The sequence below is a fragment of the Spodoptera frugiperda genome, chromosome 12 (genome assembly GCF_023101765.2).
Source record: "Spodoptera frugiperda isolate SF20-4 chromosome 12, AGI-APGP_CSIRO_Sfru_2.0, whole genome shotgun sequence".
Taxonomy (NCBI): domain Eukaryota; kingdom Metazoa; phylum Arthropoda; class Insecta; order Lepidoptera; family Noctuidae; genus Spodoptera; species Spodoptera frugiperda.
In genome coordinates this window covers 6,246,697-6,264,969 of record NC_064223.1, presented here as the reverse complement: position 1 = coordinate 6,264,969, position 18,273 = coordinate 6,246,697, and the positions used below count along the sequence as shown (strand labels likewise).

The 18,273-nt window shown below is 35.1% G+C and overlaps 2 protein-coding genes across 9 annotated transcripts in view; one reads left to right on the top strand and one right to left on the bottom strand.

Moving 5' to 3' along the window:
- Window positions 1-968: 968 nt before the first annotated feature.
- LOC118262617 (parafibromin) lies at window positions 969-12,850 on the top strand. Of its 4 annotated transcripts, none has more exons than XM_050697247.1 (13): window positions 969-1,126; window positions 1,852-2,127; window positions 2,215-2,320; window positions 2,396-2,515; window positions 2,590-2,735; window positions 8,965-9,190; window positions 9,498-9,669; window positions 9,895-10,026; window positions 10,371-10,551; window positions 10,678-10,792; window positions 11,310-11,451; window positions 11,734-11,875; window positions 12,431-12,850. In XM_050697247.1, coding segments are annotated over exons 1-13 (1,797 nt in total). In that variant the 5' UTR covers window positions 969-1,124; the 3' UTR covers window positions 12,468-12,850. The 4 variants fall into 4 exon arrangements, with proteins under 4 accessions (XP_050553204.1, XP_050553202.1, XP_050553203.1 ...); XM_050697245.1 differs by lacking the exons at window positions 2,215-2,320; window positions 2,396-2,515; window positions 2,590-2,735 and adding exons at window positions 7,406-7,511; window positions 7,591-7,710; window positions 7,796-7,941 and having other exon boundaries at window positions 971-1,126; XM_050697246.1 differs by lacking the exons at window positions 2,396-2,515; window positions 2,590-2,735 and adding exons at window positions 7,591-7,710; window positions 7,796-7,941 and having other exon boundaries at window positions 971-1,126.
- Window positions 12,851-13,810: 960 nt separating this feature from the next.
- Window positions 13,811-18,273, bottom strand: part of LOC118262616 (b(0,+)-type amino acid transporter 1) — a 28,500-nt gene continuing 24,037 nt past the window's right edge. For all 5 annotated transcript variants that reach the window (XM_050697248.1, XM_035574131.2, XM_035574132.2 and 2 more), the window contains exons 6-13: window positions 18,075-18,210; window positions 17,770-17,895; window positions 17,276-17,423; window positions 16,813-17,040; window positions 16,514-16,610; window positions 16,274-16,423; window positions 15,978-16,146; window positions 13,811-15,830 (exon numbers count right to left, since the gene is read on the bottom strand). In XM_050697248.1, coding sequence (XP_050553205.1) covers window positions 15,763-15,830; window positions 15,978-16,146; window positions 16,274-16,423; window positions 16,514-16,610; window positions 16,813-17,040; window positions 17,276-17,423; window positions 17,770-17,895; window positions 18,075-18,210 — 1,122 coding nt within the window. In that variant the 3' untranslated portion in view covers window positions 13,811-15,762. The remainder of the gene's footprint in view (window positions 15,831-15,977; window positions 16,147-16,273; window positions 16,424-16,513; window positions 16,611-16,812; window positions 17,041-17,275; window positions 17,424-17,769; window positions 17,896-18,074; window positions 18,211-18,273) is intronic.

The following is an 18,273-nucleotide window of genomic DNA, read 5'->3' as shown; positions in this document are numbered from 1 at the left end:
TCTCGTTCGAAGTTACTCCAGGACCGATCCGTAGTAGGTAACCCACTCGTCTAACCAAGATTTCGCGTCGCCTTTAAGACAGTGACCGATACGTGACAAACATTCAGCATCATTCCACTTATTAAGAAATAAGAATTTGAGCTCGGTCTACCTCATCAAACCAGGCATCAACGTTGTGTATATTCGGGTCGAAATTTGAGACGTAAAAATCACGTGTTCCGCCATATTTTAAAGAATGAATTGCCTCAACGACTTTTTCTGTCGAATCACAATTTGATGGTGGTACTTCGATATTAGACGACGTACCTAACGAAGATCTATCCTCTAACGCGTTTAGCCTCATAAGAATTGTTTGAAAGGAGTTACGTAGCACTGAATTACTCTGAGTTCGCGGGCTGCGCGCGAGACGGTTACAATGCCGACGCCGTTTTGAGTGTCGACTCCTCGAACGCGGATCTCCACGGGATATGTGAGATCCACTGCGTGAACGATCACGTTTGCCCATTGTTACACGCAATTACACAGTAATCCGTCACTAGTTACGCCACGAATCAAGAAGCCAGAAATTGATAATTAAAGACTGCACGTGGATATGCAATAGGTAGGAATCCCACTTCTGATGTAAGGAGAATGAAACCACCTCTACAACTTACTAAATAGTTTTAATATTACTAACACAAATACAATGCTTGATATTACCAATTTCTGGCTACAAAGGATAACAATAAAGAGATACGATTCAAAAGCCATATTATGCACCGGTCGCGGTGCGGTCTGGAGCGGAAGTGGGCGGAAGTGACGCTTGTCTTATCCTGTCAATTGAATTTGACAGTTCGACAAACGTCAAACCGACGACGTTCCCTTACAGTACAATACTATAAAATATAGTGTGGTTGGCAACCCTTGTTGTCACAATGCATTGTGTTTTGTGTGCTTCCCCTGATACTTGTTAATCTTCTTATACTCTTTGGTTTTGTGTTGATGTGTATTGCGATTGTGAATTTGTGATAAACAGATAAATGTTTTAGAATATTTAGTTTCCAAAATTTTATTTCACGAATGTTTAACCTTTTTTTATAATTTAACTGTAAATCGCACTTGTGTTGTAGCAGCAATAAATAAGCATGTAAGATACATTGTGTTTTTGTGTTTTTTTTAGAAAATGTTTGTCATGTATGTCCAAACCTATAGTAATATCAGATAATAGCAGGCTATGTATAATGGTAAAATAATTCCTAATAGGTGAAAACAAACAATTTAAATAATTCCTTTTTAGCCTACATGTTAAAATAACTAATAATACCTATGCAAGATAAACAGAACAAATGAATTAGGTATATGTATTATGATAAGATCTTGCATACTTTGTACTTGATAGAGTACCTAACCTGTAACAACTTGTCCCTACATGGCTGCAATAGGTTATTCAGAAAAATATTATGAAGATAAAACAAATGAAAATTAAATGGACAGTATATAAATTCAAGAACATTACAATTCTCATAAAGAATTAATTCATCATATTAATTTTACTTCAATTATAGTAATTTTTAATTGAAAATGTCATACATTATCTGAAAAGTATGCAGAATTTTTGCTTCACTATAAATATTTATTAATTTAGTAGATGAATAATAAAAAACAGGACTTTCTCCTTATTCTTCTGTCACTGGTATTGATGCATCTTGCATTTTATTGTGATGAAATTAATACAAACTAAATTGATATAAATATCTCAATTAGGTATTATACTTAAATAATTTTATTTAAGTATTTAATTAAGTAGTAATTAATTTACCAAAAACAGAATCTTAGAACGAAACCTTTTAAAATGAATTTACTTTTCTAAAGGTATTCATCGGAGGCTATGTCAATACAGAATATTGCCGCCTTCAAAGCAAAACGTTTGGCACAGGAGAGGGCTACAATCAAGAGCAACAACAACTCCGATGGGCTGGCCGTCATTGGATCAGACTTTCAACCCACCCTTGATTATGACATAGACCCGTTGAGTTTACTTCGACATTACAACATAAACAAAAAAGAAATAATTGAACGAGATAACCAAATTATATTTGGTGAATTCTCTTGGCCCAAAAATATTAAAACAAACTATCTTATGTTTGGGTAAGAGAAGCTTTTATAATTCCAATTACAAGATCCAGAAGATGCTAACTACATGTGTGGTATTTTGTAAATTCTAATATATTTCAGGTCTGGAAAGGAAGGCGCTGATAAAAAATATTATACATTGGAAAGTCTCGTATTCATTCTCAAGTATATACGATTGACCCATCCAATTTATGTTAGACAAGCAGTTGTTAGTATAGTGGCATTTATTTTTGAGTTAGTTTCTCCCAACTTGAATATACAGTGAATGTGTAATCTTGTACAGGCTGCAAACATACCGGCTGTGCTTTGTCCAGATCGTGATGAATTGTTGGCATACTTGAATGGTGAAACTGCAACTTGTGCATCAATAGATAAAAGTGCTCCTCTAGAAATACCAACCCAGGTAAACATTTTCGTAATATACCATTTAATACCACATAAGTACTTTGTAACAGGGCTTAATTGTATTTTTTCTAGGTAAAACATATTCATGATCATGAGGGTGGTGAATCTGCAGTAAAGAAGCCTCATATCGAGGAAATCCATGTGCAGAAGGTACAAAAACAAGTTGCAGCTAGACTTGATACTTCGAAGGCGGCATCCGTCACAGTTGACAATATGAAGTAAGCTCGAATGTTTAAATCTTATTAGAAATTGTGGCATTTACCTCATAATAAATACAATGCCTGAATTCATTAACCTTTGTCTCAATATTTTTCAATGAATTTTAAAGTATAGCTAAAGCTAATCTAACAAGAATCAAGGTGTACAAAAGTAAAATTCATATTTGAATAACTGTAATAAATAAAAAAAAAATTTTTTTTGGTTTACTATACCTATAATAATTTACTAAAATTCTCTAAAATACCACATAAATATCATGTAAGTGTCACCGGAAAATAACAAGATCCGTAAATTTATAAATTTACTAGGAAGTTTATAAACTTTCGTAGGATTCTAAACGGGAGATTGTAATATTTTACAGTAAATTGTGTTGTCAATTAAAAGTATTTTTGTACCTTACCTATTTGCGTGACAATAATGGTAAATATGCTAATCTGATTATATTGTTTGTATGTAACACCTACATCATGTACCACATTTGAGCAAATAAATAAATAAAAACTTAAACAAGTTTATATGAAAAACTGTTTAGTTAAGTTGTTTTTAAGTTTCTGTTAGTTTTTTATTAATATTATTAAAAAATACCCATCTTCTGTTTATAATAAAAATTAAAATGTTGAAAACATTGTGTTTTAATATTGCACGCAATGATATTATATCTATACTAATGTTATAAAGCTGAAGAGTTTGTTTGTTTGATTGTTTGATTGTTTGTTTGTTTGTTTGTTTGAACGCGCTAATCTCCGGAACTACTGGTCCGATTTGAATAATTCTTTTTGTGTTGGATAGTCCATTTATCGAGGAAGGTTATAGGCTATAAAACATCACGCTATAACTATTAGGAGCGAAGAAATAAACGAAAATGTGGACAAAACGGGGGAAATTATTAATTCTTGAGAGCTTCCGTTGCGTGCGCTGCGAAAACGGTTCAAGATACAAAAATTATATGTATGAAAGAATTATTCCTCTTAAAATGATCTAAAAAAAAGTCCGCGACAGTATATGTCTATCTTTTAGGATTAACTTACTAGAATCGTTTTTATGGTAATCAAACTGGGTCGAAATTAATGCATTATTTGTTAAGAGTTGTATTAACGAAAAAATATTAATCTTTATCGAAATAAATGTGTTGTTCATTAAGAGTATTTAATTGTGAACAAAATTGTCTTTGACATCACTAAACTTCAATAAACATCTTAGAAGATATTACAATTTTAAAATAACTCCGATATAAAATTCACCCGCGCCGCCGCATGATGTGCGAAACACGACGCTGCCAGGAGGAGAGGCATTGTTTGCGAACGACGCGGAGCCTGGTGTAACTATACTAAAAAAAATTATAGTCTTACTAACGAAGTAAAACATTTTTTGATCATTGACCATAGAAAGCGTTTGTTTACAGCGTAGAATGGCAAAAAAGCGGTTTACCACACGCCCACATTTTATTGTGGCTGTCTAACAAAGTACAACCAGATTCTATGTATAGTGCAATAATATCGGCTGAAATGTTTGACAAACAACAAAAGCCAAGTCTTCAATTTATTGTCATAAAAATATGATAAGGTATAAAAATATGGTCCTTAAGGATTTCATAACCTTGCGTCACCATGTATGAAAGAAAACATTTGTTCTAGAAAGTACTATTTCTTTTTTTTTTTGAGGGGGGAAAATCATCCCTTGGCTACTCCTTCTCCTCTCTCTCTCTCCTCTCCATCCGTTGGCCTTGGGTGAAGCGAGAAGAAGTGTAAAAATCACCCCGTTCGGATTTGAGCCGGGGCCCCGGTAATCTTTTACGTTGTCTGTTAGACTATTGGGTCCCATCTGTAGTGGCCTGGCTCTTTGACGCGCGCACAGAACGCGACGCACGGTACGCACGGGTCTGGTTTTGATCGGGCGACGAGCTACTCTTACTCGCCGTCCGCAGACCCGCGCTTACGGTGGTCGGGGATCGGCACGCGATCGTCGACGCCCGGAGTGTCTTCTGCGGCAGCTGGGGCGTGATGAGGATCGTTTCCTCACGGGTGTTTCCTCCCGCCGTATTCGAAACAGGTACCAACCGAAACTTCCGTGTCCGGTAAGTAGGTACCTGCGTCAGGCGGTAGGTGAGGACGCCGTGACGCCTCTCAAACCACTCTTCAAAGAGGGGACTAATCACTGCTATAACGCGTATGTAGCAAGCCCATCTAAAAAGTACCCTAGGAATTTTATTTCTGAAACACAAACCGGGGTGGCGGTTACCCAACCTATAGGCGCAGGTTTCCGGAAAATAATGGAAACACATATAGTATAGAAATGAGTGTGGATTGTTCCTTATAATCATAATCAAGTGCTATCACGAATTTTCAATGGACAAATTAACCGTGGGTAACAGGTATAATTTATGAAGCTGAGAAAGTTGTTTGCAAAAATAAATATAATGCCTAAAATAACTATACCACGCGGACGAAGTCGCGGGCACAGCTAGTTAATTATAATATCATTATGTTTGTCCTTTCCTTGCACGGGACCACAGGGATCCGGACCTTTGGAAGGCGTACGAGGAGCCGAAGCCAACTCGCAGAGCCCCGTTGAAAAATTTTAATCTTAATGTAATGGGACATCAGCCGGCGATTATCCCTGTAGGTATGCACTATGGAAGAACATCAAAGGACAATCCCCGGTTGATGCAGAACTATTGTAAGATATGGTAAAAAAATAAAAATAATCATTATTATTTTGCAAGCCTTTTTGCTCTCGGCTCTAAGGCCGGTTTTAATGTCCTTTACGAGCACCAAGTAAAGGATATAATATATATATATAGTTATAGCTACTTACGCGCGGTTTCACCCGCCCTGCTCGGTTCCTATTGATCGTAGCGTGATGATTTATAGCCTATAACCTTCCTCGATAAATGCGCTATCCAACACAAAAAGAATTATTCAAATCGGACTAGTAGTTCCTGAGATTAGCGCGTTCAAACAAACAAACAAACTCTTCAGCTTTATAATATTAGTATAGATAATATTAAGATAATATATATAGTTTGAACCCCCAATTGAAAATATTGAAAAATAGCGATTTTTTCGGTAAAAATAATTCAGAATGATTTTTATTTTCTCACCAAATCATTATCAACCATTTGAAAAAAGTAATGGATTAGTTAGCCAAGCTTATTAGCTACGGTTTGTACATTTTTTTTTTGTTTCTACTACACATAGGTACAACCTTTGATATCACATAAGGGGTCGTCCATTAATCATTTGAGGTTTATTCAAAGATTTTTTGGCCCCCCCTCCCCGTTGGTGATATGTGGTGAGATTTTAGATTAACCCCCCCACCCCCAACCAACATCACGTGTATTTTTTAATACAGAAAATAAGTATGAGTGGATTAAGACTTTGTAGGTAATACAAGTACCTAAAAATATCATCTAAATTGGTTTAAGTTTAGAAATACGTAATTATAATTTATTACACTCTTTTATGGGGAAGTGACAAATCCTATACACCCCGTTTTAAGGTTTAAAAAACCCGGGTTAGGTGAAAAAATTAATACACGTGATATTTTATAAAGCCCCCCGTCCCCCCTCGTGGAGTTTCGTGATTTTTATCGACCCCCCCTCCCCTAATTGAGTCTCACGTGATTAATGGACGTCCCCTAAAGTAAAAATATATTAAAATAGCCATAATTTTTAGGAGGTTCAACCCCCCATATTAATTTTTTTGTCGATAAAATTAGATGTAGTACTCAGCCTTAATGGGTTAGAAGTCACACCCCTATCACATTGTATATATTACATGTATATGTATATTCTTCCGCTACAGGGGCCTACACCAGTTCTCGAATGCGAAGTTTGGTTTAATCTTCGGCCGTAGGCTTATTGATTTACTAATAGAATGATTAAAAATAACGTTTTATTTCATATCAAAACCAATTTATTTATCTTCATATCATTCGTTCATTTTTGTTCACGAAAGTTGGCAATAAATAGAATCGTAGTATGCAATCTGCGAAGTTTCGGACGAAACTTCGTTTTTCGTTGAATTAGAGTAGGCTTTTTTTAAATGTATTTTTTTCGTATTTATTAGTAATATTTAAAAATATAATTTTAGCGAATTTTTAATATACTTATGAATATGTATATATATAATATATTAATATTATATTATTGTTGCCACGGCTTTCGAAACATTTTTCTAACATGTTTCCTGTAATTTTTTTTGTTGGCAACACTGTTTCCACTTCTTTATCTGTGGGCAATGGCAGTTCAGTCAGTCAGTTGTGTCAGTGCATTGCGTGTTGTGAGTTGATGTGTATTGTGATAAAAAGCTAAATGTTAACTCGCTGTAATATTTGTATAATATTTAGTTCCCAAAATTTTATTTGACGAATGTTTACTCTTTTTTTTATAATTTAACTGTAATTTGCACTTGTGTTATAAGTAGTGAAAACGACAGTGAAGTAGGTAATCATGGCGGACCCGTTGAGTTTACTTCGACAGTACAACGTAAACAAAAAAGAAATAATTGAACGAGATAACCAAATTATATTTGGTGAATTCTCTTGGCCGAAAAATGTTAAAACAAACTATCTTATGTGGGGGTAAGAAATGCTTTCATAGTTAAATTTACAAGATTCAGAATATGCTTACAACATGTGTGGTATTTTTCTAAATTCTAATGTGTTTCAGGTCTGGAAAGGAAGGCAATGATAAAGAATATTATACATTGGAATGTCTTCTTTTCATTCTCAAGAATATTCAATTGACCCATCCAGTTTATGTTAGACAAGCAGCTGTAAGTATAGTGGTATTATTTTTGTGATAGTTTCTCCCAATCCAACATGAATATACAGTGAATGTGTAATTTTATACAGGCTGCAAACATACCGGCTGTGCGTCGTCCAGATCGTAAAGAATTGTTGGCATACTTGAATGGTGAAACTGCAACTTGTGCATCAATAGATAAAAGTGCTCCTCTAGAAATACCAACACAGGTAAATATTTTCGTAATATGCTGTTTAATACTACGTAAGTACTTTACAAGAGATATCTTTAAGGTTTAATTGTAATTTGTTTTAGGTAAAACGAACTCATGATCATGATGGCGGTGAATCTGCAGCAAAGAAGCCTCGGATTGAGGAAACCCATGTGCAGAAAGTACGAGAACAACTTGCAGCTAGACTTGATGCTCCAAAGGAGGCATCCGTCACAGTTGATAATATCAAGTAAGCTTGAATATGTTAAAATCATATTAGAAATTGAGGCGTCTATCTCATAAGAAATGCGATATTCATTTTTTTATGTTAAATGGGCCGATATGCCTGAATTCATTAGCCTTTATCTTAGGTTTTCAATGAATTTTAAAATATAGCTATAACTAATCTAACAAAAATCAATGTGTAAAAAAGTAAAATTCATATTTGAATAACTTTAATAAATTAAAAAAAAATTAGGATTGGTTTTACCATAATAATCATTTTTCTAAAATACCACAAAAACACCATGTAACTTACATGGTGTTTATGTATATTATGCAATTTAGTATAAACACCATGTGAGCTACATGGTGTATTTTGTGGTATTTAAAAAAAAATGTTATATATATCTCAAGCCAGCCATGGTGAATGAATTCCTAATAGGTGAAAACAACAATTTAAATCATTTCTTATTAGTCTAGATGTTAAAATGTAACTTAAATTACCTGTGCGAGATAAACGGGACAATTCATCTAGGTATATGTTTTATGATAAAAACTAGTATACTAGGTACTAACTTGATAGAGTATCCTGTAACAACTTGTCCCAACATGATTGCAATAGATTATTTAGATATTATGAAGATAAAACAAATAAAAAATTGGACAGTATATAAATTCAAGTACATTACAATTCTCATTCAAAATATATCAAATTTACTTCAACTATAGTACTTAATTGCAAACTGAAAATGTCAGTGCAGTGGGTTGGCTTAATTTACTGAAAAGTGTGCAGAATTTTGTGCTTTACATATGCATATATTCATTAATTTAGCCATAGATGAATTCAATGATGAAAGAACAGCACTTTCACTGAATTCTTTTGTCGCTATTCTCAATGGATCTTGCATTTTATTCTGATGAATTTAATAAAACCTAAATTGATATAAATATCTCAATTCTTATACTTAAATTGAAACTAAACTAAAATAACGAATTAACCAAAAATATAATTGTAAAACAGAATCTTCTAAAATGAATTTACTTTTTAAAGGTCTTTATCGGAGGCTATGTCAGTGGAGAAAATTGCCGCCATCAAAGCAAAACGTTTGGCAAAGAAGAGGACTACAATCAAGAGCAACGACTACTCTGATACTCTGGGAGTCGTCGGATCGGACTTTCGAGCCATCCTTGACTATGATGTAGATTTAACCAAGGATATTATGAGTCGGGAGAGACAGTGGCGCACAAGAACGACAGTATTACAAAGTAACGGAAAGGTAAGTTAAAAGATAAAACAAGTTTTAGAAAATCAAAACTATTTGATTGTGTGGCAGAATCTGGTCCGGTGTCTCTGGTCCATTTCCTAGATCAGGCAAAATGTTTGATATTACATTGCAGACTACAGTTTCTATCAATAAGTTAAATTGTCTCTTTACATGCATTAAATCAAAGAAAACTCGTAACATAAGATGCATTACGAATTTGTTACTGATCTTGTAGAACACTAATAATTCCATCAATACATTGTTAATTCATTTACTTCTTCCTTTCGTACTTGTATGTATATTATGAAACCATTTCCAGGTGTTTGCGAAGAGTATTCTAGCTCTGTTGGGCAGCATTCGAGCGCGGGAAGAGGGTCGACCAGGAGCACCACGGCCGCAGCCAATTGTCATGCCACAGCCCACATCATTACCGCAACAGCAAACACAGTACAACAGATACGATCAGGAAAGGTTTATTAGGCAAAAAGAAGGTATGATTTTGTTCACAATAATCTCAAAAAAAAATCTCTACCGATTTTCGATTGTGATTCCTGCCACTTCTTAGAGTGGAGTATTAATTGAAAGTTCTCTGGATATCACTGATTTACACTACAGTTTGATTCCTAGATCCATCAAAGATGCTTACCTATAACCGGCTTTTTCGACCAACATGAAAATGTACATTTACTCAGCATATTTTTTCTCTTTTATTACAGAAACGGAAGGGTTCAAAATCGACACCATGGGTACCTATCACGGTATGACACTGAAGTCAGTAACAGAGGGACCAAGTGTACCGGCCGCTGCGCGCGCGCCTCAAACGCCGAGCCATCCTAGGCAAATGCCACGTAAGTATTTTTGTACTTAGATTACTCTTTGTTGCTTGTGTAATGTATTCCATATGATTTTTATTTAGGTTATGAGTATGTAAAAGTTTATCTTCAGTACACTACTTATTAATGTTTTTTTGTCACATTGTAACTAATGGCCATAACTTTTTATTTTCAATAGCCAACAGTTTTATGAGCGATAGTTAGAAAACAGATTACACTACATTAAAAGTAATAAATAAAACATATGATATATTGATCGTTAGTTAATGTAATTCATTATTAATTCTATGAATGCCTTTACTTAATAAATATTAAGTGTCTCTGTTACTTGTAACTAATTAACTTGTTACATCATATAGAAAACGGCTCGATGGGCGGGAGTACGCCGGGGCGGCGGGAACTGCTACCAGTGGCGGCGGCGCGGCCTCCTGCCGGCGCGGGCGGCAAGCGGCCTTCGCGAACACCCATCATCATCATCCCCGCAGCCACCACCTCACTCATATCCATGTACAATGTTAAGGACACGCTGCAGGATCTTAAGTAAGTTCAAAAGGAAAAATAAATACTAAATTCAACTATTTTAGTATTATGTTGAAATATTTTTCTGTAGCATGGATATTTTATATTATAAACATTTGATTACAATTTGGGAATGTCTATTTTTAGATTCGTCACTGTGGAACAGAAGAAAGCTGAAGGAGCGGCTCGTGAAAATGAAGTATTGTTGCAGAGAAGAAAAGGACCCACAGGGGATGTACCAAACAACGCGACTACTATTACGGTATTGTATTTTAAAATTATTCACAAATTTATAGATACTAGCATTGTTATGCCGGCTTCGTACGCGCGTATAAAAAAATAATCATTTTATGTTCCCTAAAAATTCTTCCCAAGTTTTCTGGTTATTTGCAAGTCTAATATCTATACTAATATTATAAAGCTGAAGAGTTTGTTTGTTTGTTTGAACGCGCTAATCTCAGGAACTGCTGGTCCGATTTGAATAATTCTTTGTGTGTTGAATAGTGCATTTATCGAGGAAGGCTATAGGCTATAAAACATCACGCTATGACCAATAGGAGCCAAGCAGAACGGGTGAAACCGCGCGGAAGTAGCTAGTATTTCATAATGATCTCAGACTAATACTTTTATGGGTTAACTATACATTCTACTAATTATAGAATTATCAAATTGTTATTTCTATTATTTTTAGACATATACACTATAAGTTACATCAGTATTTAATTCATATAAGACAATACATTGTTGTAAGATTTTGCCTAATGCATAATTACTGTCAGGTACCTTACCGCGTCGTGGACAACCCGGGCAGACTATCGGCCGCGGAGTGGGACAGAGTTGTCGCAGTATTCGTGCAGGGACCAGCCTGGCAGTTCAAGGGGTGGCCTTGGGATGGCAATCCTGTTCAGATATTTGCTAATAGTGAGTATTTTACCTCTAATTAACAGTGTCAGAATAAAATGTCTATGTCATTATTAGAGAAGGAGTATGAAACATGAGTTGTATGTGCAAAACGTAATTATATTCCTTATTGCCAAAATCGTTTGAACATGATCATGTCAGTCAAAATTGTAGTTAGATAAGGAGTGGGAAATAATCTGTTTATTTTTTATTAACTTGAAGTTAACAAAAAAACTTTTATATCTTTTATGAGACATGTTTGGTTCATTAAATCATATTTATATAATGTTTTTTTATTTCCAGTTTGCGCATTTCACTTGAAGTACGATGAAATGAAGTTAGACGCGAACGTTGCTCGCTGGGCCGTCACTGTACTAAACTTAAGTCGCACCAAGCGGCATCTTGACCGCGCCGTCCTACTCGGATTTTGGGAGACACTTGACAAGTAAGTATATATTATATAATCCGTCTGTCCTGTCGTTAATCCTGTAAGTCATATAAGGCCACCCCGATCGTACTAGAGCAGAACCTCGAACCTCTCAGTTTTTAACCGCATAATATTTAGTTAAGGGGTTTACCATAACCCTTTGCATTTAGTCCATGAGAGTTGTGCTGCCCTGTCTCTGTTTGATATGTAGTCTCTAAGTAGACTCTCACGACACTCTCGAAATGCTTCTTCTAATAAGTGAGACATCTATTATGTAGGATAGCTGCGATACAGGCTATGTCCAGTGCAGCTTCCACAGCTAAAACTGGAAAAAATGAAACTGGTTTTTGAATAAATAATTTCTATTTTTATAATAATCTTGTTTGTGACTTACAATCAGGTTTTATCTAACTAGTAGCCGAAAATCAACTGTAATGAATGAAAAAAAAAATTGTTAAATATAGATTCTTGTCATATTCCCGTGTATGAGGTTAGATAACGACACGTATGTTACGCAAGAACAGTTGTATTATCGTTGTATGTTCTTCTAATAAACTTTTCTTTTTGTTCCAGGCACATGATGAAGAATAAGCCGCACCTTAGGTTCTAAATCAGAAATATATCTAATAGTATATTATATAATGCCATGTGAATATCAGAAAGCCTTGAAAGCAAAGCGAATCTAAGTCAATTCATACCATTTTAGAAATATTTTGGCTATTTTGCAGTGAACTGATATTATTATATTGTAGTACAGAAGAATCCGTTTATTATGACTCCGCCTATATTGACCAACCGGTTATTATAACGTAATTGCATGACGAAGTTTGGTTTTCATATAAAATTCTTTATAAAAAAGTCGGATATAATGACTTCCCTTACAGTGACATGCCGCTTTATATGACCCATTTTTAATAAATTATGTCCGGTTATAATGACCGGCACGATTCTTTACCTTCAATAATGTTCGTTAATTCCCGACGACGTTCGGCACGTGCCTAGTTTTTGTTTTGAAGAGGCATTAAAAGCTGCAGAATTATTATCACGATTTGTCCACAGCAATATTGAAAATGATAATTTGACCATAGCTATGTCTTCTATACACAATAGTGTGAGAGTCTGTTTTTACAATAAAATGAAGAAACAAAAGCAGACAAAAATTACAGATTACTTACAATAAAAAATACACTTGTATGTGTTATTATAATAATCTGCTGATTACGTGCAATTTTGATTTTGATTTAATATGGTCTTACACATATGCAAATATACTATGTTTCTGAATTAAAATACTTAATACATACATATTTACATAAAAAAATTTCATTTATACATAACGCTTTGTATGACGTCCGCTTATTATGACGTGTTTGTCAATTCCTTTCGATGTCATTATAAACGGACTCTACTGTATGTTGTTATTCATTGTTGAAATATCGTAAATGAAATTTCTTATACACATATTGTAAAGTAATAGTGAGTAAAATTATACTTGGCAGTACCTATGGCAGTACCACTTATCCTGTTATGTGCAATATCTACAACATGTCCAATTATGTTGTGTATTTATACAATTTGTAGAAAGAATGGCTTGCATATATTTATATGAGAGTGTATGTGTTGTATGATATATAAAATATATTATTATGTTTACATTAGTACCATTATTGACTGCAATCCCTTGCTATCCTTTTAGTTTTAGAGTAATGATCATAACAGACAATAATAGCATAGGGTGTTCTATAACCATTCATATTCTATAAGTCTTGTGTTGCTTTTGTGTTGTATGAGTGATCTACTCATCAAGTCATCACGGATGTCCCCGCCTCGCCAAAATATTTCAAATGGTATAGAACTGCTCAAAGATCTGTGATCTTTGTTTTTTGACAACAATAAATTGTTGAACATTACATATTCTTTTATTTTTCTTACGATAAGATTAAAACGACCAGCTGATTTATTTGTCTTTATTTAAAATTTCATTTCAATGGTAGTATATAACAATAAATAATTCTGATCTCTTTCAGAGATAAGTACACACATTTATATTATGTAAGTATAGGTATGTTTTACGATATTTCTGTACACAAAATAAAACCATTAGTTTTTACCCATAACAATATCACATCGTCAGGTGTGTACTTTCTGTGTGCCCGTTTTTGCTTAGTATTTATAAACTACATAAATAATGTACTCTTATCATGTCCAAACTGCTAGATAAATACAATAAAACTAAACAATTGGGCAACTTATAGAAATTAGCTTTACATGTTTCTAATTTATTTTTAAGTTACCTAAATCTTAAATATGTCAAATGATTGAGTAATAAAAAAATCAAGTATTATATTAAAAATCAATAAATATAAAAATATCTTCAATAAAAAGTCGATGGCCTCGTCTGCCCCGGTAAGGAATGATAGGACCAAATTTTACCGATCGCAAACATCAGCCATTGAAACAAACATTTTTTTACAAACTATTGTTAACACACACTTTAGTCTTTCAAAAGGGATAAAGTATCCGCCCAAGATTGAGATTTTTTCCATTTTACATGTAAATATCCTTAGCCTTTTGTGCCTCTGAGCTCCGTTTACAACGTTCTTGTACAATCAGCAATTGAGATTTATGGACACACTCTTAAATACCTTGCCATTAATTGATTGTACAATTAGTGACAATTTGCCAATACAAATACTTGCATTCTTGGGTAAAGTCCTAGCGTATCAGCACCGTAAACAAATAGGTACGTCAAACTAATTATTATCCCCTGTAAGTATTACACTTAACACAAACCGAATTTATTAAATATTTATTTATTATCAAAATTAAACACATTTCTATACCTACTCCATAACTTCTAAGGTTGGCTATGATGAGTTGATGAGCTACAAACTATGAGTTTAGCACAATCACTCATAGTGATGCGAACAGGGCTCGAGTCTTATCGAGAACTACTGCATACCATGTACCTATGATACATCATTCTTGCTACCTGCAGTCTAGTCGGGGATTAAGGATAAATCTTGCAAAGCACCGAGTAATTTTATTAAGAGACAAATATTAATAACAGGAAAATAAACGAATTTATTCGACCTTTTACTCCATACTTTATTAATCGAGTACCAAGTTTTTCCAAGTTAAACATGGTCAAAACGTTTAATCGCTATTTAACAAGACCTGAATAGATCATTTTATAATGGCATTTGTCACGGCTATCCGGGTGCTTGAGTCATTATCCTTAACCCTAACGTCACGTCACATTGATATTACCTACCACGATCAGGATCACCTTGCCTGGCCTCAACATGGCACAGTGTCGACGCCTCGAAATGCATGTCCCCATAGGAATGATTCGTGCAAACTAATGAAATGAACGACGTCATTACTACCTAAGTTATAGCAAAAAATATTGCCATTTGGCTTTCTCATTTTTAACACTGCATTATTATTACGAAATATATTTCATAAGTACAACATTTTTTCTTAAAATTCGAAAACAAAAGTGTAAAAAGCTTTACGCTGCAACAACATCAAAATACCATGTAATTTTAAAGTCATATAACACGATATTATACATATACTTTTACAGAGAGTTATTTATTGCATTTACACAATATTGTGGGCAATAATTTTGGATAAGGAACATACCTATCAGTCAAAAAATTATATCAAATTTTAATTAAGTATCTAGGTATATCACCGCCTCCAAGAAATCGAGGTATTAACTTGTTACAAAATATATTATTTTTGATAACGTTACCTTTTTAAACTTTCTCGGGGTTAGGCGAAACAGGACCAAAAAATAGTTAACAATGTACGAAATCCAAATGATACTTAGATATGGTACAATAAATCGACGAGAATTTGTCACAATTGCTTCTTTAAAGTCCAGCTCCGACTACTTCCTAATATTCGAACGTTGTTGACGTTGGCACTACCTCCAGCACCATTTGCAAGAAAACGGTTATTTTATCTGAAAGAAAGGATCCTCTGTTAGTTTCTGACTTAGTTAAGCTTGTGTGGGTAGCCGTCAGGCACATAACACACCAATTCAAGCCATAATAACTCAAATGCACGGTGAGCTGAAGGCTTTTTTCCATAATGATCTAAAAATCCTTACCCATGAACGGCAGGGAGTAGCCCCATTTGACGAAAGGCACGTACACCAAGAGGCCACCGAATATGAAGGCGGTGGCGTACAGGTACTCCCATTGGGGCTTGTCCACGATTGGCGCTACCACCAGGTAAGTAGACACCAGCAATACGACGTACGGGATTATTATCGGCACCTAAAAGTAGGGATAATGATTACTTTAATAGTTTAATAGACAATTTAATTGGTTTATCATAAGAGTACCTATAGGCACTATAGGTAGTAAAAAAATCCTTATTCTCAAAAGTGAATGAAGTTCATACCTTATATGGTCTGGGTGCATGTGGCTTAGTACGCCTCATAACAATCAATGCGAGCATAGCTCCGCCGTAGAAGATCCACGCGGTAAAGGAGAAGAAGTCAATCAACGAGTCTATCGTTCCGTACAATACCATAGCCACTGCTATCAGGGACTGCAAAAGGTAAGTAATTATCAGTTTCAAATAATTATTTCTTAGTACAAATTGTCTTGAGCAATTACTTCGATGAATAAGTTAACTTACATGGAAAATCAGTCCAGGAGCTGGAGTGAAACGGCGCACATGGACGTACGATAAGATGTCCAATAAATGACCTTCCCTTGACGCTGCGAAACACAACCTGTAAAAGATTTTAATGTATAAGTGTACCTATCGAAAAAATATTTCCGTGTTAAGCATTAAACAAAATAATATCTGGTTACAATGGAGTCTACTAATTTGTTTCAGAAGTAGAGAGATGACGTAACAATAGATATGGAGAGAACAAAAAGTCCGTCTCCTTTCTTAAAAATTCACAAGCCAATGCGAACATAGAATCCTACCTTCCCGCGACAAACAGGGTGCCGTTAGCAGATCCGAATGTTGAGATGGTGACGGCGAGTGGCATGAGCCAGGCGAGTGGACCCAGCAGTCGGTTGCCGAAGGTGACGGCCACCGCCTCGCTGTCCGCCATCTCGCTCACCGACATCACAGCCAGGTACGACACGTTCACCAGCGCGTAGCACAGCGTCACCAGCGGGATACCGATTATTATGCTCAACGGTAAGTTCCTATAAGTTTATTAACAATGCTAATTAATGTAGGTGTAGAGGTACCCATTCAGTACATACTAGTAGGTAATTCGAAATGAAACTGTTTAGGTCATAAGTACCTATTAAAAGGCAAAATAAGGAAACTACCTGAGGTGCGGAATGATGTCAGTAAATCAAGCGCTAAAGCGTTTCTAAGTACTTCATTTAAATACAATTCTAAGAATTATTCGTAAGGTAACAAATAACCACTTACTTGGATGGATTCTTAATTTCCTCAGTGACATAGTTCAGGTTATTCCAACCGTCATATGCCCAAAGGCCAGTGTAGAACGCTGTGGCAATGTTGCCCAGCGTGGCGGTGCTACTTGCGAAGTTGGGCTCCTGTAAATGTCGCGTATTACCTGCACCATATCGAACAACCAACCGTCAGTGTTTGAACAAATATTTACAACCCATTAGGATAATGAAAAGGCGGGTAATGGATACGTTGAGCTTGATTTGGGCTAAGTACAGTGACCCATTTCGTAATGACCGATTTGTTGTAGGAATAACATTCGATGCTAATTTAATTAGATAGTCGTGTGACTGTGACGTGAAAATGGATATGAAAATTATAGTTAAAATGCCGGCTGCATCTGGTGAAACTGATGGATCCCACTTCTTGGCCTTCAGGAGGGGATGTGGTGATGATGGATAAAAGCTCTTGCGTGGATATGGGTTTCAATCATATTATATAAAATGTGTTACCTAATATTAACTTGTAAGCTCCACCGCCCACAATGATCGCAATCGCCACCAGCTTAGCTGCCGTGAAGATGTTTTGTACATTCGTAGCTAAATTGACGCTGTAGCAATTTACCGCTAATATCATCACTGTAAAGAGAAATTATAATGTATAGTTGAAGTTGACTATTTAAAGCTTCCAACCGACGACATCTCATTGACTTCAATCAGCACTCGCTATATATCAATTGATACTCGTCTATTTCGATCCTTAATGAAGTATATTGAAGGTTTTAATATGCTTTATGATGTGCGACAATTTCACGTACCAATAGAAATGACCGCGACTAATTTGACCAGGCTGGTTGGTGGTTCGCACTCCGATACGAATGGTTCCACAGCATATTTTGCGAAACTCAAACATATTATAGCCATCTGAGATGGCTTCAGTACTAATGTCGATACCTGCAATCAGAAGAAGGGACCTTTTAGTGCTGATATTTTAAAATGTTAGTTTATTTCTTTAGA

Excerpts from the sequence above, each read along its gene's own strand:
- LOC118262617 (XM_050697247.1), top strand. Across the intron at positions 9,191-9,497 it reads TATTACAAAGTAACGGAAAG|GTGTTTGCGAAGAGTATTCT; the intron begins GTAAGTTAAAAG and ends AACCATTTCCAG. Across the intron at positions 10,793-11,309 it reads ACAACGCGACTACTATTACG|GTACCTTACCGCGTCGTGGA; the intron begins GTATTGTATTTT and ends AATTACTGTCAG.